Source organism: Phascolarctos cinereus, unplaced genomic scaffold (assembly GCF_003287225.1).
Source record: "Phascolarctos cinereus isolate Bilbo 61053 unplaced genomic scaffold, phaCin_HiC Scaffold_1;HRSCAF=81, whole genome shotgun sequence".
Classification (NCBI taxonomy): Eukaryota; Metazoa; Chordata; class Mammalia; order Diprotodontia; family Phascolarctidae; genus Phascolarctos; species Phascolarctos cinereus.
This window is the reverse complement of record NW_027555514.1, coordinates 93,500,483-93,526,954: the sequence shown is the minus strand read 5'-3', so window position 1 is coordinate 93,526,954 and position 26,472 is coordinate 93,500,483. Positions and strand designations below refer to the sequence as shown.

Here is a 26,472-nt window from a genome sequence, read left to right as displayed (position 1 = left end):
AACTGAGAACAGATCACTGGTAAGAGAGGAGTTTCAGTAGAGTGAGTCCATCTTGTCTCACCCAGTCAGTCCTTTGTCAGTTGGTGCTTTCAGTTGTTAAGAATGTGTGGCACCTTCACTCAATGAGCTTTAACAAAATGATTAAAGAGATGACTCATGCACTTGAAACAAGGGAAGGCCAGGTTTCCACTGCCAGAATCACATAGAACATTCTATTTAACATTATCATCTACCCAGAAAAGCATTGTAATTGTCATGTTAGTTGGACACATTTTAGGCCTTCAAGGGGAGACAGAAGTAGACTATAGAATTTCTTTCATCAGAGACATGTTCTTTCACTGCAGTTGACTGGATAAAATTGTCAGCAACAAAGAGAAGTTCAAGTATCCTTTATTCAAGGTTGAAAAATGTACCACACTGCATTATTGCAAAAGTTCACTGGTACAAAACACTTTGCAGCTGGTGAGAAGGCAATAAAAAGTTGATTTTTAAACTCATTACTATAAATTACTCTTACAGTACTTTGCAAATTCAGAATTTCAAATTGCATTTTATTTTTCTAAAATTGCCCACAGTACTAGAAATTCCTGAAAATAAGGCAGCTGTTTTAAAGAGGAGGTAGCTGATGATATCAAGGGATTTCCATTTCTCGTTCAATGCCCACATACTTCAGGGCATCAGCCTGGCTATATCTGAAACAAAATTAGAAAAGAATTATCTCTTGGCCCATTTAACCTTATAAAGATAATTCACTGGATGGGATAACAGTGTAAAAATACAACAGAGCCACATTTGCATATTAGTAGGAGGCAAGAACTACACTAGTTGCACTCACAATATTTCTAGGAATTGAGGTAGCAAAAGGGGGGGGGGAGAAGAGACCTTCTTAAGCCAGACAAACTGAGCTGAGCTATGCTTGCCTTTCCAATAGCTGTTTTCCAACAAATTCTACAAAGAGGTAATATTGCCTAACTTAATTTGAACTTTCCTCACCGTGCTCATCTATGCCTTAAAAGAACACACAGCTGAAGGTGAGGGAAGAACTCTGGACCAGGATGGAGAAATCCTTGATAAATTTCAGAATAGGTACCCAAAACTCATCAACGCTAAGATCTTGCTTATAGAATCTGAAATTGAGATTTAAAAAAATGGGAATGCCTAGAAAAACATGAACCTATCAACATTGTGGGTCATATTCATATCTCCTCAGCCTTATTTCCCTAGCACTTGGGCTACAGAGGGCTTAATTGCCCCCACTTTCTAGAACCAATAAATCTCTCAAGCAAATCTCTCAAGGAGTTTGGTTCACATTAATAAATCAGTCTTCAAAATGATTTCACCTCAACATTCAAAAATCTGAATCATAAATTGGGGTTATTATTCACTTGTTTTTTTCATTTTAAATCTACCACCAAAAAATGGATTTTTTAAAAAAAGAAAGCAGCTAGGTGGTGCAATCAGGAGGACCTGAGTTCAAAACCTGGCCTCAGAACAAACACTTGACACTTACTAGCTGTGTGACCCTGGGCAAGTCACTTAACCCCAACTGCCTTAAAAAAAAAAGAAAAGAAAAAAGAATTGAATCTTCCCACCCAAGATTTTAGTCACCTGTTTATCTTGCTTCCTTTCCTGCATATTTTACTGTACAAAGACATGGCTCACAGTCCTGTGTCTCAGCTGGAGTTTCAAAAATGGCATTACTGGCTAAGCAGTCATGGATAATTTCTTCCAAGCACCGCCGTGGCCCCCCCCCCCCAGTCAGAACAAGAAGAACTGAAACTTGAAAGCTTTGTATACTATTAGCTAAGGGTCTTATTAGAAGAAACCCAATGCTCACACTAGAAATATGCATTTTACCAACCTGTAGTCAAAAAACAGCTCTTCACCAGTCTGGATGGCTCTCTTAGCAAAAATACCTATCCTGTGATCACCGTTAACCATCATAACTGGAAAAAAACACACAGACCCATGTCAGCGAGCAGTTAGTACGGGAATAGCGTAGCCACAGGATAGTTAATATGACTCTTCTACACATTAAACATTCGATTGATAACTACTCCTGGGCATATAAATAAGTCTCTGTGGCCAAAATGACTTAACATCTCACTTGGTTGGTACCTACCTTTTGCATAGCAGTTGGGATTTACTGAATGATTTGCAAAACGAATTTTGTTACCCTTCCGGGTTGCATCCACCACAAAATCTAGAAAAGATAAAAGAAGTTTAAAACAAGTTTTCTTCAACAAATAATTTTAAAAGCACAATGTGGGTAATGCTGAGAAACATACTTCTGCTTTAATATGTAAAAAACTAAACAGATTCTTCCTTTCAGGATAATACTTAACATTAAAACCCAAAACTGAAACGCGCTTAGAATTCAGAAGGGCAGTACAGTCGATAGTGCTTAGACTCAGTTTCCTCAACTATAAAATGATATAATAATAGCAACTACCTCTCAGGATTGTTGAAGTGCTTAAGCCTCAATTTCAAATCCAGCCTCTGACATTTACTAGCTGAGTTGCCCTGGGCAAGTCACTTAACCTTGATTCCCCCTACCCTCCCATACATAAAGCATTGATTGTAAAAGATATGCCCTATAGGCATCTGTTAGCCACTCTGCCTTTTTTTTTTTCTGAAATGGAGAAAAGGGGTCCATGAAACAAAAAAAAGCAATTCCTGCCCTGGAGGTGCCTCCTGATCCTCCATTTCAGACCTTCATCTGTTGGCCAGCATGAAAAGAAAAGCATTCTTCCAGTCCTAACGGTGACCTTAGCCTCCCTTCTTTTCTCTGTTCCTCACACAGGAAGACACTGTCTTCAACTTCAAATACCATCTTGCCCTTTGACTTCCCTTCCTTCCAAATAACCTTGAATATATGTGTATTGCTATACATTTATACTACATATATTTATAGAGGTACTTGTATCCCCAGTATCTGTGGCATGTAACTGGTACCTAATCAAGCTTAAAGAACATTGAAAATCCAACATCATGACAACTAGACATACCATTATTCAAGTTGAAGAGAAAGCTGCACATGTACTTATCATAAACCTTTCCTCTTCTGTCTGCCTCATCCTGAGAAATAATCTAAAAGGAAAGACAGAGAAAATCACCGAAGTCCTTTTCATGGAGGAGTGAGCTGCCTTTCCCTGATGACATTGTGGGTTGTTACAAAGATGAAACGCCCACCCCCAATTTTTCCCTAGTGTCTTTGCTACCAGAGTGCTGAAATGGTGACATCTTTCCTCTGGACTTGTATTTAATTTGACAGTGATGCCTTTTGGTTTGAGATGGTACTGAAACCTTTAAAGCTGGTGTTCATGGGAGCAAAACACTCCACAAAGCATCTGAGAGCCTAAAAGTAACTTTATTATTAAGGTCAAGGAGCTTTCCCAGTGGCTACTGCAAAGGTATGGACAGTGCCACTTCATCCCTGCCATAAAACTAACCCATGCGCATTAACTTGCCTTACCTCACCACAGTATTCGGAGATGAATTCATTCTTTTGCACAGGATCTTTGATGAAAATTCCCCAGCCTGCCACATCAGATGGTGCCAGCAATAAATGCTAAAGAAGAAACCAGAGCCTTATAATGAAAATTACAAGGAAAGCTCAAATGCCTTGAGCAGGACATGATAATTATTACCCTTCAAATCAGAGAGTAAGAAATAAGCACTCCAAATTAAAGCATGGAATAGAAGGGAAAGGAATGCCCAAGCTTGGCTGGCTACAATGTGGAGGATAGCAGTAACATGCCCAGTCACATAATTCAGAAATGAAAAAGTTTAGTGTGAATGGAGAGGTCCTATGATGTTCAGTTGACCCACTCTGAAGCAAAGCAGACAGGCTCAAGGTAGATTTGCCCACTTTGAAACCACTCTTTTTAATGCCTAAATGAACAGAGGCTGACACTTGACAATGCTCTTCTCTGGAATAAATGACCTACTACACTTGCTAACTCCACTTTCTCAATACCAATACTTATATTTTTAACACTGACCTTAACATTACACTATCAGGAGTTGTTGGAAAAAAACTAGATAGAACCCAAAGACTTTTATGAGAATACACTTCCATGGGATGTGTACAAAAACCAATCATATCTGAATTCACCATGTTCTATTTATACATGGTGAATTCAAATGTTAAGGGCAGAAAACTTCAATACATATTTTTGCATAACATAGCAATAAAAATGGAAACTTAAATGATTTACAAAACAAAGACCACATTATGGAAACAATGAGACAACATAATTTAATAGGATGCATTTAGAATATTAGCCGGAGAAAAAAATACTCCTTGGTTGGAATGCTACTGAAAGCTCCCAGGTCACCAGTGATTTTCCCTTCTTCTGTCTAAATCCAGTCATCTTCCTCCAATCGCCTGGTTGATGCAAGCTGCTGTTACATATTCCTCTGCCCTGAATCGGGAATCTTTAGCTTTTGTTTGGTCAAGGATACCTCTTCTACCCACCCCAGCCTTTGACAGTCTAGTGAAGCCAGTGTACACTTCAGAACAGTTTTTACTAAAATATCGTTTTTTTTATAAAGTTCACTGATAGGTTAAGAGCATCTATCCTAAATTCAAAACAACTAAAACCAAACTGGCTTCCCTTTCTTTTGCTACATTTTCTGACAATTCCCCTAGTTCTCTAGACTTGTAAATTCTTCCCAGTAGACACCAATACTGAGCCAATTATTCTTGTCCTAAGCAGTCATTTCTTAAATTTGATCCTCAATTTCTACTGTCAGCAGTAGATCTACTGATCTACGAGAATAGGACTACCATCAATACAGTGATCCTTCTACTCATGACATACAACACAATTTCAGAGGACAGCTACTTCTTTCTAGCATTTGTCCTAGAGTTTCTTCTCTACTGTTCAATGCCTTTATTTGAATACTGATGGGTCTCCCTGCCAACTTCTTTTTCACTCTGATCTAAACTAAACATCAATGAATTTGCCTAAACTATGATAACACTTACATAGTGCTCAAGAAACACCAACTCCCTAAAAAAGCAAATTCAGATTTTGGCAGGCTGGGATCCTTACACTTAAATAACTCCTATGCCTTTGCCCATGAATTTCCCAACTCTACCCCAAAGAAAGAACAAAACTGCAACCTTGGAACACCCTGCTGCCAACTGAAATTTTACGTTTCTTCAAGATCCACCTCTTCTATGAAACCCTCCTAAGGAACACCTTTCCCATAACAGTCTTCCTTTACCTCCACCATCCATATTTACACACTGTCCTGCCTTTCTAACCAGTGTAAGCCTAGGTACATAGTATTGACAGTCAACAAAAACCCTTCAGTTGATATTCATTCCTACTATCCTCCTAGATCTCTAATCACTTCGTGGCTCCACTCCTAGAGAAGGCTATCTATAATCACTTGATGCCTCCATTTCCAGCACTTCGCACACTTAGCAGGTACAGTAAAGTTAAGTAAAATTTATCCATGTTATTTTGCCTTCCCCTGTTCTGAGAGTTGATCTGTCTTGGGAAGAGCAAGGTACAAGGAGGAGTGTGAAAGTACACAAATACCACTAAATCTATGAACAGAGAAGGGACTTTAGAAATTGAATGTATGTAGCTGTAAGAAATTGGGCATGTTCTGAAGGCCAACCACCACACAGAAGAACTCTAAAGCAGCCAAGATGAGTATGTGGTATAGTAAACAAAATGACCAAATCTATCACAAACCTTAAAAACCAGCTCAGCCTTCAGAGCCTCCAAAATCACTTCACCAGCAACGTTTTCTCTGACTTTAACTTTTTCAGTAATTTCAACATAAACAATGACAGCTCAGGAATTCACAAAGGAAAACTAATAGGGCACAATGACAGTGATTGCCATCCTTAAGTCAGGACTCTGTAAATACAACTAGAAAGTTCATATGCTAAAAAAGTCAAATTCCTCTTCCTACAAAACTTAATAAATAAGGTACAAAGTGGTGATTATTTACTTGACTTTCTTCTGCTCCACAATTCTCTATACTTCTGGAATTCACCAGTACTACATGTAGTTCCCAAATCTAAGGGGAAAGAAAGTTCAAACACCCAAGTTTTTTTAAAGGAAGGCACTCTTTGGAGTAAGTTACTTTTCACACATAGTAACATGTTCTATCGAACATATAATCAAATATTCAAAAGAGCCAGTGGAATACAAAGAATGACTAGCAGCTTGTGGTTTTTCCTTAACAAAGGACCTGTTACTGGGACTTCATTCAAATCTCATTTGCCTACCTACCTTTTTGGATCCTCTCTGAATGCTGCAGTTCTTGCAGGACACATTTTTACTATCCCAGTGATCAGCAGCCCCACAAGTCAGACAGAGGTCTGGATCACACTCGCGGACAGCCAGATAGCATGGGCACTGTTTAGTGTTGCACTGTGCTTTACAGCGGCACCCAGGGAATCGGTTTTGGCCTTCAGAGAGGGCAGGAAAAGGAGAGAGATATGTTAGAACAGAATAGGAATTAGTTCTCTATTAAATGCTCTGTAGACAATTTCTTTATTAGGAACTATTTATGTATGTGGCTCCACAAAATGTTTATATTAATTCTTTGCCCTAAAAGAATACATTTTAAAATTCTAAAGACGAATAAAAATCATTCCTTAACAATCACATCTGAATGTTCAATTATCTTGTGGTTTGTTTGGATTTTTTTTTCTGGATGCCCCTAACACTATACCAGCTTTATTATGATCTGTTTTTTAAATGGTTAAGGGAGAGGAGGGAAAAAAAAGAAAGGCCCCTTCTTTCAAGACAGGTTTGCCCAGCATGCAAAATGGCTTTAGAAGCTCAATGTTCCTTAAGTGAGATTTCACTGAAGATGACCTCATGAGTAAATAAAAAAAGTGTAAAAATACATACTTTTATTAAAAATTAGCACTCAATAAATATTGCTAAATGAATGCTTCAAATTTTCTTACTAAAAAATATATTTGATGCTCATCCTATTACAATGGGCATGACAGTGCACAAGGATAACAAATACTTACATTCTGAGCTACACTGACAAAACTTCTCACAAAAGTTTTGAGCAATCACGCATGGGCAAGAACTGTCACAAGGCTGACGTGGATGATCACAGGGTTGATAGTTGTAAACATGGTTAGAGGAGCCATCTGAATAAAGATATTAGTATGAAAAGCAATTGAGCCAGGGAACTGCAAAACTATGATGTATAATTATCAAGTGGAAATCTTCCCTCTATCCTCTGCAGCTTAGCTGGATTTTCTTTACTGTATTTACAATGTTACACGTATTCCTGTTTACAAAGTGATGGCAAAAATTAGGAAATGTTAATATTTCCCAACCCCCATGAACTCAGAAGCATTAATTGTCCACCACATCTCAGCCATTTTTTCCAAAGCAATTTCCCTTTAACACAAACACTACCTCTCTCTATCTCATTAGTTTAGATTACGGGAAATACAACAGGGTAGTATCTAAAGGATAACTCTAGCTCCCTCAATTTCTGTTTTCTTTAATAAACAGCAATATCCTAAACTCTGAGAGTGTGACTATCCAGTTACTACATGTCAGTTGGTTGTGGCACAACAGACTCCCCATGGTGAAGCCCTAAAAACAATTAAAAACCAAGGTAGAAAGGCTTAAAGTAAGGATAAAGTTAAATGGAAAGATGCTAACCCTTTTTCAGTTGTATCTTTCTGCAATGTGCAGCCCACAACCTGCAAAAACACAAAAAAAAAAAACAACACAAACACAAGAAAGTTGACAGGAGACTCCTCCTTTGCTGGAGCTGGGGAGTTACAATTCTACAAACCCGACACAAAATTACTCAAATGGAAATGTCTGTGTGACCAGACTAGCAATACTTGAGTGAAATCAAAGTGTTCATAGGAGAGTCATCTACATACTAGGATCAGAAGTGCTATCTGATCAAAACAACTCTTAAAAACAAGCTGACCACTGAGAACATTTTGCAAACAAGTAAAACCCAACGTGCAGCTTTGAGGGAAAAAAACCAAGAGATCACTTCTTGCACTTGCTCTATAACATCCTATAACAGTCTGAGATTTCTCATTTTTTTAAAAACATTTTCCACGGAGCTGGCTAGCTTCTTAAACTTTTTCCACTCACAACCCCTATAATGCTTCTTAAACTGGGAGGTCTCTTGACCCCATATGGGATTAAGAAATGCTAAGCCTGATCAGTGCTTTCCTTATTGGAGCTCTGGACCCTGCTATGTTGTATGTTCTTCCATCTCCATCACTATTAACCATCAGAGTGAGCTACATGGTGAGGACCCTCTCCAAAAATGTGCCGACATCTGCTTCAGGCTAAATTCCTGCTGGCAAAAGCTTATGAATTCAAATTCTTGAGTACTGAATTATGTTGGCCCTATGTTTTGGGGGGAATCAAAACAAACCAGTATAAATATAGTAAGGTTGGCTGCTCACTCTGATTAGGCGTGGGTTTTTTTTTTGGGTGGGGAGGAGGGTTGCAGATACCCTAGGTTAAGCCATTTTTCATAATGTTTTGACAGCCATATAAAATTATGCTGAAAAATTCCAATTGTTTTTCACCACTAACATATCCCACCAGTCTATCTTATAAACCACTCAGCTTTAAAGGAAATTAGCCAATTAAAGCAAAAAAATCAGTACCATACTTCCTGGTAATAATTACCATGGAGGGAATTCAGAGTCCTCAAATGAAAAATTGAGCTTAACCTCATTGAGGGATTGATACATATTAAATACATTATGAAGTCTTAACTGCCTTTAAACATATGTATAATAGTACTAAGTAGGGAAGCTGAACTTGAAGTTATTCATTTTACCAAAAAAAGCAGTGTGGTAATAACTTATAATCCTTTTCAGTCTACTAATGTTAGTTCACTTTGTGTTTACAAAAAGTTCAATATCTTAGTCTGACAGACTGTTGATTTCATAAAAATAATTAGTATACGTGGCAGCAAAAAGCAACTGCCATAAGCAGCTGGTACAAGAGGCTGAGAAAAGCCACCACCTTCATGCACCCCTGCCCAGGGAGATAGAGAACTGAACCTATTTCCTATAGTTTTATAACTACTTCACAACACACTTACCGATGTTTTCTTTTTTTCTTCCTTGGAGGCGTATCAACATCCTCAGCAGGAACTGGAGCTATAATACTAGATTCCTTTACTCTAAACTCATAGACCTGGCAAGAGACAGCAGTTAGATGGCCATGAGGCAAGGCTTAGTTGGGCAGTTTGTCCCTGGGGTGGGGTGGCTGTGGCGCTATCACAGCTACATCAGGGCTCTAAAATCCTATACATTTGAATCCCCTGCCCCCTAGCCTTAAAGTGTAACATTTGTTTAAAAGTTACCATTTTTCAGGACTCTAAAATAAGATTTGAGGATAATCGAGGTAAACAGTTAGGTATTCTTTTAGGTGAAGGCAAATGACCTGCTTGGGAAAATTGTATGCTTAACCCTTATTAATGATTTTCATCTGATATTCTTACCTGTCTACATGTTTTGGTCCCAATCAACCTAGCAATGGCACAAAAATTATCATAGTAAGTGCCAATAAGAACTCTGAACATTGAGGCTTCAGCACCACTCCATTCCACGTTCTCAGGAGGTTCAATATTTGGCTTCATTTTAATTGGTGTTTGACACCTGGAGTTTGCCTCTGCAAAACCAAGATTACATATAACACTATTTTAAGTCATTTGACTATACGTGCAATGGGATAAAATTATGTTAAAAGAAAAAAGATAAGTAAAAGAATGTGTTCCTCCTCATCCTTCTAAAACTAAGTTATATGGAGCCAGTTATTATTGGTTCTCAGTTGTAATGGAGTGGCCAATAGAACTGAAACTTAAAAGCCTTATTTGGCCACTACTTCTAATCACTCAGATTTGTTGTTATTGAGTCGTTTTCAGTCTTTTGTGACCCCATTTGTAATTTTCTTGGCAAACACAGTGGAATGGTTTGCCATTTCCTTCTCTAGCTCATTTTACAGATGAGGAAACTGAGGCAAACAGGGTTAAAGGACTTAAACTTATTTGAACTCTGAAGATGAGTCTTCCTGATGCCAGGCCCAGCAGTCTATCCACTGCACTACCTAGCTACACCCCATATCTCTGCTATTGCCTGTCAAACCTCTTACCAGATTTGTTTAAAAGTACCTTAGTGGATTAATGTGAATTTCTTTTTCTTCCTCTCCCAGTGAAATAAGCAAAAGAAACAGAAGGTAGAGAAAGAAAGAAAAAAGAGAACCAGAATAATCCTAGATCATCAATCTCTAAAAACACAGGAACTCTTGACTTAGATCAGCAAAAAACACCTTATGAAGCTACTCAAGTCATGAACCTCTAAAGTCCCTACAAGTTCTAAATTTATAATCCAGTACGTTTTAATAAAGTTATCTGGTCTTTGTGGTATCAAAGATACAACAAAGCATACTGACTTTCAACATACTGATGTCAAAGTCACTTTGATTATATCTTTTTTAAAATCTTCAAAGCAAGAATTTCAAGAATACTGATAGAAAATTAAAAAATTTTAAAGCAAGTAAACTAAAGCCTGGCTCTATCTTACCAGAAGAGCTGGAAGTTTCATCTTTCTTTTCTTCTTCCTCTTTATCATTATTCTCTCCACCTGTTTCAGTTCCAGCTTCCCTATCGCTGTCTGTGTCCTTTGATTCCAGCACATTAATAGTTGGTGTACTTGGTCTGCTGCTGTTATTTGGAAGCCTTCCCCTTCGGCGACCTCCTGGGCGCTTTGGCGGTGTCTTGATCCGTTCAGCAGTGAGAGCAGCTGCAAACTCCTTTGCCCCTTCCTAAAAAAAGAAACAAAGTCATTTTCAAGAGATGATTCTCAATTTTCAAGATACATTTCCAAAGTCTTTTAAATCTGATAAAAGGAAGAAATAGGAAAAAGATAACAGATTGTCAAAAAATTAATGAATTGGCTCCATGAAACCAGTTTTCTGTTTATAATACAAACTTAGATATTTAATTATAATTCTCTATACATCTGCATACACTAGTTTTTTGGGGAGATTCTTTCCAAGATTTTCAGACAATAACAGAAGCATGATAACTGTCATTAATGCCAAAAAGAGATGAAAGAAATTTCAGGAACAATAATTAAGATATTTTAATCTTTTAACTAAGTGAATAAATTAAAATACAAGTATATCTTTATGTAATGAGGTCATTCTATATATAGTTCTTCTAGAAAGGTAACAAAAAATGAATTTCTATAAGCCATTATTTTAAATGAACTGGTAGTCTTCTATTTAAAGGTAAAATTTTTAATTTAATTTAAAGGTAAGTTTTAAATTTAATTTAAAGGTAAAATCCCCTGATAATAAAAATAAACATCATAATTTAAGTTTTGTAATTTAAATTTTCATATATTAATACGTGCCTTTAGTAGATTTTAAGAATGTGTATGGATGGATTATAAAAACACATAAGAATATGTTCACCTTGGTCTACTTTTACCTATTATTACTTAGGCCCCAAAGCAATATGAGCATAACCAGAGAGTAAAGATAAGATTGGTGGGCTTGATAAAACTTGAAATGAGAGACTAAGTACAGAATTTTGGAATTCTCAGTTTTTAGATAAGTTGTTTGTAAGCACTGTTAGATTCCTGTAGAACATGCAAAAAGGTCCCTGCCCCTAAAGAGCTTACAGTCTTTGGGGGAGACCAGATTTCCACAAACAAAACAGAAAAGAATACAGTATCAAATGTGGTAGTTTTAAAAAAAATGTGGATGGTCAGAAGGAGAGAGATCAATGAGGACTTAAGTAAGCTGCCTTGTTAACTGTCCAGGTTAGAATGCTGTTCAAGAGGGCACAGGTATAACATATCATGAGAGATTCTGACCATGTAGACCTCCACCAGAAGTCCAATATAAAGACTTCATTAATTCCTGGACGTTGAAACAACAGATCTTACCAAATGCTGGTAACAGTGTGGTCCACAAGGTTTGTTATCTAGTGCTGTTTCTGTGTTCTTCCGCTTGTAAGTGTTGGGTGTTGCATGGAATGCTGTGAAAGAGACAAAACCATAAACTACCCAAATACATCTTTGGGAACAAAGTCAGTTATTTAACCAGTTTATCAGTGCAGCTATAGAGCCAGTGAGTGGAAAATCAATGTTGTTAATGATCTACATTATTTACTAAATTTTCTCTTCTAGCCTCGTTGAAGATCATCACATTTAAGTTTGGTAAGTATTCCCTTACCAGTCTTGTCCAGAATGGGTGATTGATACAAGTTCTGGGATAATTAGTGATCTCTCTTTCCTGGCAGTTGAAGTTTATACCTTTATTCAAATAAAGTCCTTAATATCTTCATAGAAACAGTGGGTATTCCTTCTACAACTAAATGAAATTATCTATTTTTAGGAGAAGTTCCAGCTAACACTTAAAATCTCCTACCTTTTTTAGGAAGGTCAGCAAATAAGTTTATAATATTGGGAAATGAGGGGGGAGAAAGAGGTGCAGAATTGAAGCAGGATAGTAAGTACAAATGGGAGCTTGCCAAATGCATGGCAAACTTTGTCCCAAGTCAGAAAAAAATAGAAAGAGAGATTGCCTAAAAACACTGAGTTTTTGCCAACTCAGATTGTCCTTATAAATAACATGGTTTATGTAAAAAGCTGCAACTTGTGGTATATAAAATTTGAATTTACAAAAGTGAGGCAGCTTCTGGAGACATTTTCTAGTGTCCAAAGGCACTTACAATTGCTTGCTCTGTTTTGAAAATTAACCACTATAAATATCATCAATAAACAAAATTAAAAGTTAAAATTATTATAACAGATTGACAGAAAATCCGCATGTTTATGAAAACTATACCTTTTAGGATAAATGGAAATCTTCATTCATCCATGTTTAAAAAGCTCAGAGAGAAAGAGGACAGGTAGGAAAACAGCAAGGAAAAAAATGGAGACAGTGTTTCTTAACTAAAACTAACAGGTTTACTTCTCTTTCAAGTTTGGGAACTACCTTTTCCAGAATGAAAAACCAATAGCACATGACTAATTTGGGATTTAATTACAGTGTGACTAGGAGGGAATCTTTTATATATGCTTAGCATCCAGAAGGTTAAGATCACATCACTTAGGATGGGATTATATCTGAAATTGGAACCAATCTGACACCTGGAGTCTTCAATTACCACAGTAATTCTAAAAAACAAAATGCTTAGAAAATGGGTATGACTGTTTTCTGTTAGCTATACCAAGATGTTTATATATTGAGAACTATGTTTTTGCTTCCACACATCCAAAGAATTTAAAGATTTATTTTTAGGAAACCTGTTACTGTCCTAATAAATAGCAACAAGCAAAATAATTGCATTAACTCCAACATTTCCAGTATTCAGGACTGAAGACCAGAATCCTTATCTAGATACAAACCACCATCATACAGTACACTGAGAGGCAGTGTAGCATATGGGATGTATCAGAGTCAAAAACACCTGGAGTTCAGTCTAACCTCTGACATACTAGCTATGTGACTTTGGGCAAGTCACTTAATCTCTGGAAGACCCCAGCAACTCTCTAAGATGACAGCTTGGAGAGCAGGTGCCAATCTACAGCTGGTACATGGAATTCCTCACAAAGAGCCCTATACAAAGGTGAAATCATAATTCCCATCAAAAAGAAAAAAAGCGTAAAGCTAAAGTAGGAACAGGTTTACACTAAAAAGAAAGAACATTATTTTTGATAGAAAGCATTCTTCATACTTTTGCATGTTGCTGGTCCTTTACCATTAGAATTGCCCCTCAGCAGTTTAAACAATTTGAAATCACAATTCTCTGGCGAAAGTATGTATTTATTATTATTTTTGTAAGGAAATTTTAAAGTTGATGCTTAAAATAACTCTTTGAGACTCTTAAAAGGTTAAAGCCATTTCCGCGTAGATATCTCACCCTAAAACATCCAATCAAATGTTAAGTTGTTAAAAGATTGCATTTCAACTTAAAATGTAACATAGAAAAGACATAGTAGGCTATGAATTTCCCTTAACATGAGAAAGATTAAAGCAAGAGAAATTAAAATATTTTAAATACTAGAAAAAGAAAAGAATATGCCATATATTAAAGGACTTTAAACATGGACGCTGCCCATAAAAGTCAGGTGACAAATGTTTATTAGGTTTTCAGAATTAGATAACTAGAAAAGGCAAAGATTTTTATCTATCACATAAAACTGCAGCTGTTCCCTTGTATCAATATGAATGACATCAAAAACTTCTGACGACTAATAAACTGCAAATCTGAGACATGAATGCCTTAGGTTTCATGTGCTGACTTTTGGAACCCAGAAATAGTTCACCAAATAAATGTCATATAGCACAACTTCAGTAAAAAGTCTCTGAATAAGTGAGTCACTGGATATCCTTGAGAGCTGAAGGGAAGAATCATCCAGTCCAGAACCATTTTCCAGATGAACAGCCAGAGTGGGAGGTACAATAGCTAGTTAGGGACAAACCCTGGAAGCGAACCATAATCTCCTAATATCTCGGACTAGTCTTCCTGTTACAAAAGTTAAGCATATTTTATAAATGTGATTCATTTCTCTAATACCAACATAGACTACTGAAGACTTCAGGGCAGCTAAATGGTGCAGTGGATCAAATGCCAGACGTGGAGTCAAGAGGACCTGAGTTCAGATCCAGCCTCAAGCTCAAAATTAGCTATGTAACCCTGGGCAAGTCATTTAATCCCATTTGCCTCAATTTCTTATTCTGTAAAAAATGAGCTGGAGAAGGAAATCGCAAACCACTCCAGTATCTTTGCCAAGAAAACGCCAAATGGGATCATGAAGAGTTAGACACAACTGAAACAACTGAACAATAACAATAAGATAAAATCACTACAAAAAGATGCCAAATCTGTGCATTAATCTCACCTACTCAGTGTACCACAAATGGTTGGTCAAGTTTCAGATTATTCATACACAACTGTTTTAGGTTAAACATTATGCTAATTTACTTGCCTATATCAGACAGCCATAAAAGCATCTTAGAAATATTTTAGCATTCATTCGCAGATCTCAGAAAGTTTATGCCTAGCCACAAGTTGTGGATAACACCAAAATCAAACATCACGTGCCTTGTGTTCACCATGTTCAGCCTCAACATACTCAATGTTCATTCCAACATAGATGTTCAAATGATTCATCATAAAATACCAACAGGGCCACATGAATCTGACCAGTTCTTGGTCCACGTGGATTTACTTGGTAAGAAATTCAGGCAAAAAATAATCACATATATGCACCACGTACACACGTTCTTCCACCAAGATAGGTCCTACTTAAAACACATATGTAGTCAACTGTTTCAGATTTCCCAGGCTGCACTTCTCTATCTTCTTACTTGTGGGCAGGAATATCTGACTTCTTCCAGTCAGCTTCTCACATCCCACCTAGCACAGCCACTGCTTTCTATCTCTCCCCAACAGTTTCTAAACGAAGTATGCCAAACTAACTGATTATATTGACATTTTTAGGATGAAAAGTTTATGAATAAATCACTGTAATTCCTATAAACGCAGTATATAAATTATAATTTCAACATTACTACTTCTTTGAAAAATTCAGTGCATATTGAAAAATGCACATAAGGTAGATTTCCTGTAGGTCAGACTGCAGAAAGGGTTTCAGTTACTATCATTTAGTAACTTTAATTGAGAAGTGCTCACTAAACAAATATTGTTTAGCCTTGCTGGCTCTGCTGAAACTTATAATAAACTAAAACATCTTTCCAGCTGTTATTTTTCCCTCCATTTTATCCTTAAAAGTAGCAAGGTATATTTGAATTCCAAAAGACACTGAAATTTTAACTACCACCTTCCAAAAAGATGAGGCACCAATTATTTCATTCACTTTCAGATGTTTTGTTTTATCACATTATTTGTGTATGTTGGACCTGGCTATCAGTAATTTGCAGAGTCCCTCATTTCACCATAATTACTCATTGAAATATTAACTACATATTAAATTCTCCCCCAGATCTCTTGAATATGTTTTACATGTTTCTCATAAAGTTTGTGATTTAGAAGATTAAAAAGAATAAAAAAATTTGACAGTGAGATGATGGATAGTCCAAGTGCAGAGACAAAAAGAAATGGATATGTTTGACCACACATGACAATACCCCCAACTCCAAGCTGTGCATGCATACAACATCCTCTAAATAAGCCACTAAACAAAGATGATGACTTTGTAAGTCAAATAAAATTAGGTTGTGGATATGAAGTTCCCAATGGCTGTAGCAGTTGTGAGGTCCATCACTCTCAATGCCTTTTATGAGCAGCTGACCAGTACCTCAGATGGTATTAACAACAGGATTCTACTTATCTTCTTTTCACCAACTTAAATAATGTCACAGTTAATGAATGTGAAAGGCTATCAATTATTTAATGGATTTGTTTACAGAAATTACACTGTAGTAAAAGTAAATTGGACGGGCAGCAAGGCAGCACAGTAGATAGAACACCAGCCCTGGAGTCAGGAGGACCTGAGTGCAAATCCAGCCTCAGACACTTAATAGCTGTGTGACCCTGGGCAAGTCACTTAGTCCTGATTGTCTCAAAACTAAAAAATAAAAAAATTTGTAAAAAAAGTAAATTGTTTAGATATGAAGCTTTGTGGTTCCCTGAGAAACTTGCTGGCTATATCACCCTCTGGGCAAGTCACAACCTGTCAGCCTTAGTTTCCTTACCAATCAAATGGGGATAAGAACTGTACCTATACCTCAGAGTTTTTGTTAGCATTAAATGAGATACTATATATGCAAAAGTGCCTCACAACCCTTAAAGCAATGTATCTTAGTCATTCTTGTTGCTGTTCTTACTAAGAATTAGTGCTTCTGCTTGCAAAGTTTTATTTGGCATTTTGGGTTTCATTTTTCTCATCAGTAAAATGTAGCTATTATCTTACTTTCTCTGCCAGGATTACATTTGAATACAACATAAAATGTTATAATAAAAATTAACCTTTTAAATATATTGATTATGTTAGAAATGTTTTCTAAATGATGGATACTTCAAGGCTAAGTGTTTGAGGGCTGTTATGAAGGCTATGAAAAAAATGATAAAATGATGAAATGCTCAGATTGGAGATCTCATATTTAGCTAGTAAGTAAATTGTCAAAAGGCAGCATCAATTATTTTATTATAGAATCATTAGTTTAGATCCAAATCTACTCACAAATTGTTCATATTTTTCCCACCTTGAAAGTAATATTAATAGAATGCTATCATTTTACAGTGCTAACCATACCATGTATGAACATTCTAGAAAGTGTTCTCCCGCTAAAAGCAAGTTGGATAAAAAAGGGGTAAATTTAAAGGGAAAGGGAGAGCGGCAAAGGAGAAATGAAAACCAGGAACAGGTATACCTGATGCAGACAGCTGATTGTGAAAAAAGGAAACGGGGGGGGGGGGGGGAGATCTACAAACAGACATAAGGACTCAGCAGGCACAGCAATCTGGAGTCATTTGGTGTAAGGCAGACTCAGTGACCCCTAACATCCTCTTTCAAAGTACAGTAAATGATGTCTGCTATGATGACATAAAAAAGAAAGGTCTATAAGATTCAGGAATATTCTATTTAGTAATTCATGTAACTCTATTTTGGCAAGATATACACAAAAAATATTTGTGTTGAATTTGGTTGAAGTAAATGTCAATTATCAGGAAACTTAGCTTATATGAATTACAAATGTATGTGATTTAATTTTGCTGCATAGCAACTTTTTAATCACCCTTAAGCCTCTAATACATTCTGCCCAGTTGCTATTGCAAACCTCCTACTTCATTCACTTCCTCCCTCCCTCTCTCCTTCATAGTAGAGTCTGCCTACTTTATGAGAAAATAAGAAGCCATTCATTTCAAACTCCCTTTTCTTCCCCACATCACACATCGCAAAACCCCTTCTCTTCATCATCCTCTCATTCTCTCCTCAAATCTCTGATACAGAGGTGGGTAGCCCACCTCTCCCCTTGTATTTATGATAGCCTCCAAAGATTATTTCCTCTCTTCTCATCCTTGACCTCCCATTATCCATTAGCTCTTTTCTTGCTACCTAAAAGAATACCTAGGTCTTCTCTGTCCTTAAGAAACCTTGACCCTGAAACATATGAAGTCTCAGAACACTCAGAAAACAAGGCATTTGTGCCAGAAAACAGTCTCTCAGAATATTCCCACTACTACAGCCTTGCTCTGTGGAAATATACCTAGTCTCAGAACACTGAGAAGACAAAATATTTGTAGCATGATCCACAGTATCTGATAACATCTCAGTTTCTTCAAGCTTGGTCTCTGTAAAAGCTAATCTCGTTTAAGAAAACTAGACCTCTCATCTTGGTCATGTTCCACAAGAAATAAGGGCAATCTGAGGAGAGAGGGAGAATCTCACTTTCACAGCCAAATGCTTAGAAAAGTCCATACAGACTCACTACCTACATTTTTCTCACTTACAACTCTTTTCTCAATCCCTTGCAATGTGGCTTCTCACCACACTGACACATATTGTTCTGTCCAAGGTTACCAGCATCTCTTAACTGCTAACTCAAGTGGCCTTTTCCTAGTTCTCATTCTACAGAATCTCTTCTGCTTTTGATACTGACAGCTAGCAACTTATCCTGGGCCCTCTCTCCTCCCTTGGACTCCGTAAACACTGTTCTCTCTTGGTTGCTCTTACACTGGTCTGACCATTTCTTTTTAGTCTCCATTGCTGTGTCATCCTGTCCGCACTCACTGAATGTGGGCATCCCCCAAGGCTCACTCAGTCACAGGCCCTTTTCTCCTCTTTTCAATGCAGGGGACTCCCATATCTATTTAGTCAGCCCTAATCGAGCTACTGAACTTCAGTCCTTCATTACTAACTGACTGCTGTACGTCTTCACCTGGACATGCGTCTCAAATTCGAAATGTCGAAAAGAGAATGTTATATTTTCCAGAAAACCCATCCCAACTCCAAATTTATTTTAGTGGAGGATACCGCCATTTTTCCAATGATCCAGATTCCAGACCTTGAAACAGTTTTGCCCCTTCACCGTCCTGCATCATCCTCTACCATATTTAATCAAGTTGCAGATCAATTCCACCTCTCCAAAAGATTCTCCCCTCTCTAACTCTCACAAAATCTGTTATCCTAATTCAGGCTTTCTCCACTTAGACAACTGCAATAGCCATTTAACTGGTCTTCCTGCTTCCAGTTTCTCTCTTATGCAGTGCAACCTCCATACAACTACCAAATTGATACTTCTAAAATACAGCTTCTGACCATATCCCTTTCTTATTCAGAAATCTTCAGTGGTTCCCTGTTCCTCTAGAATAAAATACAACACCCTCAGACTTTGCATTTAAAGCCTTTCCCAGTTTGCTCCTATCTTCTTTCTAGTTTTGATGCTTGCTCTTCCACTACTCTGGTTTGCTAGAGGTTCCCTATAAATGAATGACCTCCCATCTCCCACCTCGATGCTTTTGCATATGTGGCTGTCCATATCTGATATGCATGCCATCCTCCCTCTTAGCTCCACCTCGGAAAATTCATAGCTTCCTTCAAAGCACAGCTTAGAGGCCAGTTATTACATGTGGCCTTTCCTGAGCTTCATGTTAGTGCTTTCTTCTTCTTGAAATTAATGTGTACTAAGTTATGTGTACTTGCCAACATCTGTGTGTATCTCAATGAAAAGTAAGCTCTTTAAAGACAAGGACTATTTCATTTGTCTTTGTAGCCCCAGCATCTCACCCAGTGCATCATACAGAGAAAGCACTTGATAAAAGTTTGCTAAATTTAATTATCCAGTAATGCCAAATAAATATGGCCTTACTATGTGTGTACATATACATTTACTAAGGAGATCTAACATTTTTCAGGATAACAATGTTAATAAAAATTCATTGAAGAAAAGACAGAATGTATCCAAACACCTGTTTTACAGGGTTTCTCATTCAACATAATGCCTCTCATAGAAATCAGAAACAGTATGAACAGAGGCTACCAGACTAGGACATAGAAATAATAAAATGCCACTTTACATTTAGATTATTGTTATATTATTAACAATTTATAAAGACTTCTCATATCCATGTATACAAGTAATTTTAAAGTAGTATTTTTTAAAATTAGCTTCTACCTGTATTCCAAGTTAGTGGAAAATATAAACACAAAAACATTAACATGGCATAAAAGCACTACTACAATTTCCAGCAGGCCAATGAAAAACTAGACTACATCAATTAAGTGATAACTTATGACTGACTGTGAAAATTGACAACATTTTTCCTAAATGAGGTTATATTTCATTTTTTCCAGTCTGCATTAAATGTAAAGTTCCATAACCAAAAAAAAGTAAACCAAAACGTACAATAATTGAACTTACGATGTAAGAAACAGTCATATTTAAAGCAGCGCCTGCAGAAGAGTGTATGAAACGAGTGCAGGCTTTGCTCCCTCTGAACAGACTTGGCATTTGGTCCATCTATGTTTGGTGTACATTCGGGAGGAAGGGCTCCTGGAAGTTGCTGCTCTGTTAGTTCTTTATACCTAAAAGCAAAAAAAAAAATTAGTAACAAGAACAAAGAATGTTTTTGAAAGCTAAATTCTTAAAATCATTTGAGTAGACAAAGTGATCGTTGCAACTGTCCTTTCAGTACTTATCTTCAGGGGCAGCTAGATGGCACAGTAGATAGAGCACTGGCCCTGGATTCAGGAGGACCTGAGTTCAAATCCAGCCTCAGACACATAACAAATACTAGCTGTGTGACCCTGGGCAAGTCACTTAACCCCACTGCCTAGCCAAAAGAAAAAAAAAGTACTTATCTTCACTCACACACACACACACACACACACACTGTCTTGGAAAAAGGCTGGCCAATGATTCATGCTCAGATTAACATGCTGCCTGATGTCCTCCAGTTCACTGGATGGCTCGTAAAAACTTCCTAACATCTGGGATTCACATTCACTCAACAAAAACTTACTGAGCGCTACTACATTCATGGATATGTACTAAGCATTACAAGAGATAAAAGATGCCAAAGCACCTCCTCCCATGTGGATCATAGTCTAATCAGTAAATATGTCATACAAGAAATTATAAGAAAAGGTAAAATGAGAAGTACTGTTCACTATGGTTATTTAGATCAGAGAGGGAAAGTTCACGTTAACTACGAAGATAAGGGAAGGCTTTATAAAGGAACTGATATTTTAGCTGGGTTTTGAAGAATGATTGAGATTTCAATATGTAATATGGTAGCTAGGCTATTCCATGTGAAAGAAAAGTATAAACAAGGGAAAAGGAGAAAAAACAGGTGCTGGGGATAGCAAATGATGCCAGCTATAGAGTATAGGAAGGACCAGGCAATAAGGTTGGAAAGGTAGATTAAAGCCAAATTAGAGCTTTAAATGTCAAGCGAAGAAATTTGGACCTAATTCAGTAGAAAATAGGAAATCAAAAAAAGGATTTTGAATAGAGAAAAATACATTAGTATTAAGATTATAACATATATGTAATATACAAGATTAGTACCAGCACGTAAGAGGAATTGGAGGGGAAGAGAACAATAGAAAGAACATAAGACCAGTTAAGAGGCTGTTGCAATCATTCAGAAGAATAAGTGAAGGCCTGATCTAGGGTGGGTGCAGAGGGGATGGAGAGAAAGGGACTATTGTGAGAGTAAAAAACAAAACAGAGCAACTGATTAGATGGGAGCATAAAGTTAATTTGGGCAAAAAAAGAGAGAGTACTAAAAGATAATCTTACAAAGCTTTGAGCCTGAATAACTGGTAGAACAGACATAACACTTATATGAAATGGAAAACCAAGAGGAAGAAGAGGTCTTGGGAAGAAAATATAGCCTTGTATGAGGTGTTTCTAGAAGCCTGAAGACACCCAACTAAATAGTACTGGAGTTTGAGAGAGTAGCAAAAACCCTAAGAAGTCAGAGGAAATGCAGGTTTGGGTTTTTGTTTTGTTTTGGTTTATGGGTTCATTTGAGATATCTTAATTCAGACCCAAATAACGGGAATGAGCCACTATTAAAAATAGCCTGTCAGATTATTGATGGACGACAGTCTTCTGGTACTAGATTCTGTGTATGAAAAAACTGAAAGTTCTACGTGCAAGGAAGTTTAGTATATATACAAGTGCAGAAACCTACATGCTGAGAGGACTGGTAGCCTTACTGCCTTATGGGGCCCATTATATAGATAAGCGCCCTTGCAATGTCCTTGATTCCTATTTAATGGCATTAGAATCAATTAAATCTTTCTCTGCTCTAATCTCCTTTTAATAGACAAATTCGTTCTATGAGTCAAAGGGAAGGCAGGGTCCCCTTCTTTACCCGTCTTAGAGAGGGGAAAAGAATGTTTCATATGATGGATTATTACCTAAATCCTCACAAAGGCCAAGAGCTCACCATTTTGACTACACACACCTCATGGGTCTATTCCAGGGATGGAGAAGGCAAGAAATAAACTAGCTGACCAAAAGGCTGAAATAAGTCAAAAGTCTGAGAAATAAGTGGGAAAAGTCTCACTTTAACAGGGACACGAAATGTCCATGAGAGAAAGGAAGAAGGGCACTTTGTTCTAAAGAACAGCAACTCTGAAAGAGCTACTGGAGAACAGATTTTGAGAAGTAGAACTAGCCACCAGAAATAAATGCCACAACACATCAAGGACCTGTAATTTTAAAGGTTTGAGAATGCCTCATGTGGGAACACTTTTCAGAGTCTAAAAATCTGTAACTTATCTTTGAGACTTGTCTGAGGCTAGGAGAGATCAAGTGCCTTGTCCAGGGTTGGACAGCTATTAAGAATCAGAGGAAGCATTTGAATCCAAATCTTCCTGACTCCAGAGCAGCACATTCTAAACACCGTACCCACTAACCCACAAACCAAGGCTACTGGAAAGGAAGAGCTGCAAAGTCCTATAGCCCCCAGATAGCTGACTTTCAGGTCCCCCTCCCTACCTGCTAGTCCTATAAATATAAAGCTAGGCTCAGAGGTGGAAGAAAAAGAAACTTCTCCCACTCTATTACTCTACTAGACCTACCTAATTTCAACTTAGTCAAGGCTGATAATCTTAAGACAAAGTAAGGAAAACTGGATAGCCTCAATTTGGACATTCCTAATATATCATACCCTAATAAAAAGGGTAGGCATATAGCTCACTCAGGAAAGAGGATACCTGGGGCAATAATAAAAGTCTTTTTCAAATTCCCAAGTAAACTTATTACTTATCCTAAAAAATAACCAGGATAAAGTACTTCTCTCTCTCTCTCTCTCTCTCTCTCTCTCTCTCTCTCTCTCTCTCTCTCTCTCTCTCACACACACACACACACACACACACACACACACATTTTGTAAAACAAAAGGTAATGGAGCAGAACCGCTGATCAGCTATGTCAGTTTCATTTCCAGAAGCCAAAAGGGGGAAAGAAACAAACATTTATTAAGCACCTACTATGTACTATGTGCTAAGTGCTTTACAAATAATATCTTATTTGAGAAAAGTGACAAGTTATATTTTAGGCAGGGAGGAAAGAAAAATCTTACTTCTCCTTTAGTTCTTCTGCTGTTCCCTTATCAGGAAACATTGAGGAAATGGCTTCAAAAATCTTGTCAGAAGGAAATTTCCGAGGTGGGTGGCTTTCTTTATCTAAACAAAAATGAAATAGGAATAAACAAAGTTGTTTACTACTATATACTACTAAATTTTCTTCCCACAGAGGTTAAATTCTCCAAATCAAAATTTAGACAAAAATCAGTCATCATAACCTGTATTGAGTTGTTTGCCTTTGCAATGAGGGTGGGTAGGAAGGGAGGAAGGGAGAAAATTTGGAACCCAAAGTTTTAAAAACAAATGTTAAAAAATTGTTTTCACACGCAACTGGGAAATAATATATACAGGCAATGGGGTATAGAAATCTATCCTGCCCTACAGGAAAATAGAAGAGGAAGGGGATAAGAGAAGGGGTGGGGGAGATAGAAGGCAGAGCAGATTAGGGGAAAGGGTATTCAGAATGCATGCTGTCTTAGGACTGGGGGAAGGACGAGATGGGGAGAAAATCTGGAACTCAAAATCTTGTGGAAGTGAATGTTGAGAACTAAAAATAAATTAATGACTCTTTTTAAAAAAAAGTAACATGCTATTATAATTACGCTTAAAGATTATTTATCTATCAGGTGTACCAGAAGAAGCATGGATACTAAATTCCAGAATCTCGGTTCTAGTACCAGCTTTGCCACTAACTAGCTCTGTAATCATGGACAGAGCACTTCATGTATCTAAAGGTCAGATTCTTAAAACTGCAAAACAAGCAGTGGAAACTAGGTGACAGCTAAGATACCTGAGCTCCATTCTGTAGTTCTGTGATTCTCTAATAGCATATTCTTCAAGCTTTTCTATACTACCATAATCCTAGGTTGTCCTTGGCCAAGTAGCAAAGAGCAACTATAAGTTAAGTAAGACTGAAGAGGCAGATTTTTTAAGTGGCTTTTTTAGCTAGTACAAGGGCAAGTCCCAAAAATGTGAGTGCAGTTTTAAGCAAATAAAGACATAAATGAATATAACCACACCGTATTGTTTTATTCTGAAAGTCTACAGTGATAAATACTGCTTTAAGAATGTAATAACCAAACATACCATCTCTGTTATCCTCTAAATCTTTTTGTTTCTCATCTCTCTCATCAGGATAATCCCCATAATCATCATCTTCATCATCACTGTACTGACCAAGAGCATTCACCAACTCCACAAAAATCTCATCATTTATAAACCCGCATTCTGAAATTAATCACATTGAAATGTCAGAAAATAATGGTAACCTGCCATATTTATTTTAAAATAAAACAGCATATCACTCAGAACCAAAATAAAAATCAGAAAGAAATAATTTATAATTATTTTCAAAGCTAGCCCTAGGTAAAATCCTGAAGTTCTGTGGCTTGTTCCCATTACCCCTAAGTTAGGCATGGCACTCATGCACTACCTGGGACCAATCACCTATCACAATAGCTTCTAGAAGTAGATCTCTTTGCCTGCTGCCATCATAAAGAGTTCTTAAGAGAGCCTAACTCAACTAATATCTTAATGGTGGCATAAGCTACATTTTTAACAAGGATCTTCTGGAGACACAATAACATCATAACAGGTTTCTTCTTCAAAAACAACCCACTCTCCCTCTTCCTACTACTTTTTTTTTTAAATCGGGTACAGATAGCCTAATTTTACTCCACAGAAAATGCAACACACATGAAGGACTCATAGGAGGCCATAAAATTTCCAGGAAACCCATAGAAGACTCACAATAGCCTATTACATGTATTTTTACAGTTAATAAAAATGCTTCTGAAGAAAGAAAGACAGCATTCTCATAACGAATAGCTGGCCCATTTCTCTCATTAGTGAATTCCTCCAGGACCCTCCATTTTATGGAAGGGCTCAGGCCAGCTGGCCTTCATTCCAACCCAGGCTCTGCTCCAGACTTCTGAGATTTCTAAACTACGGTCCCAGGTACCTTCTTCGTCATCCCCACTGCTTCACCTATCTCTCCCACCTTTTTAGGTCCCTTTTGTTTATGGTCTAAGAAACATAAGCTCCTTGAGGGCAAAGATTGTCTTTATTTTTATTTGTATTCCTATCCTTAACTAGTGCCAGGTATATAGTAAGCACTTAATAAATGTTGATTTCATTTCTTCCAAATATTCACAAATTCATGTGGATTTCAGGCACTGTAATATGCAGCATAAGAAGAAAATATAGGCCAATGGATACCTTCTAGAGTCTTCAACCAGTGACATGTGGGCAAACACTGACTCAACCAACATGTAGACTGTTGGCCTAATAAGTGCCATTTCTTAGCTAAATGTTTTACCCTATCTAGCACCCAGGTGAGTGTTCAGTAAGAAGGAACATGCTGACTCTGAATTTGAAGGACCACCCTAGGATCAATTTAACTAAATGATAAGTCCTATAAATATTTGAGAATTCTGTATCTAATTCATATATTACTTGATTGTATGTTTAATTGTATGTTAAGGTTAAACTGTGCATTTAATTGCCCCCCTGAATAATTTAGTACATAATTTCTATAATACTCCTGTCATTCAAGCTGAAAACACAACTCCAAGTTTACAAATAAGGAAAATTAAGACACAGCGAAGTGATGTGGCCTCAGAGCAAAGAATGAATTATAACTTCAGGAACCTATTGCCCACAACTGCTCTATGCTGAATGTATGAACTGCTCTACTCCTTATCAGAAGATTAAATATATCAATGTACATAGCTCACCTCTATCTCCATGCACTTTTCCATCATAATTTTTTATTAATTCTTCAATGAAAGTTCCATCCTGATCAAGAACCTCATCCCCCATATAAGGAATGTTATGTAAAACTGTCTCATCTTCCACCTAAAAATAATTAAGACATTTAAAAAGCCAATTTATCCCAT

The 26,472-nt window shown here is 37.1% G+C and overlaps 1 protein-coding gene across 10 annotated transcripts in view; it reads right to left on the bottom strand.

Annotated features, from left to right (window-relative positions):
• Positions 1-374: 374 nt before the first annotated feature.
• The window catches only part of EZH2 (enhancer of zeste 2 polycomb repressive complex 2 subunit), a 111,600-nt gene continuing 85,502 nt past the window's right edge, over positions 375-26,472 (bottom strand). For 4 of the 10 annotated variants that reach the window (XM_020977491.2, XM_020977490.2, XM_020977494.2 and 1 more), the window contains 16 exons: positions 26,311-26,431; positions 24,662-24,802; positions 23,572-23,674; positions 20,379-20,557; positions 11,945-12,036; positions 10,574-10,814; positions 9,493-9,662; positions 9,091-9,185; positions 7,668-7,708; positions 7,016-7,141; positions 6,261-6,439; positions 3,476-3,571; positions 3,009-3,090; positions 2,123-2,203; positions 1,862-1,946; positions 375-692 (listed from right to left, as the gene is read on the bottom strand). In XM_020977491.2, the coding sequence (XP_020833150.1) occupies positions 632-692; positions 1,862-1,946; positions 2,123-2,203; positions 3,009-3,090; positions 3,476-3,571; positions 6,261-6,439; positions 7,016-7,141; positions 7,668-7,708; positions 9,091-9,185; positions 9,493-9,662; positions 10,574-10,814; positions 11,945-12,036; positions 20,379-20,557; positions 23,572-23,674; positions 24,662-24,802; positions 26,311-26,431 (1,893 nt within the window). In that variant the 3' untranslated portion in view covers positions 375-631. The remainder of the gene's footprint in view (positions 693-1,861; positions 1,947-2,122; positions 2,204-3,008; positions 3,091-3,475; positions 3,572-6,260; positions 6,440-7,015; positions 7,142-7,667; positions 7,709-9,090; positions 9,186-9,492; positions 9,663-10,573; positions 10,815-11,944; positions 12,037-20,378; positions 20,558-23,571; positions 23,675-24,661; positions 24,803-26,310; positions 26,432-26,472) is intronic. The other 6 variants (XM_020977493.2, XM_020977495.2, XM_020977496.2 and 3 more) reach the window with 3 other exon arrangements.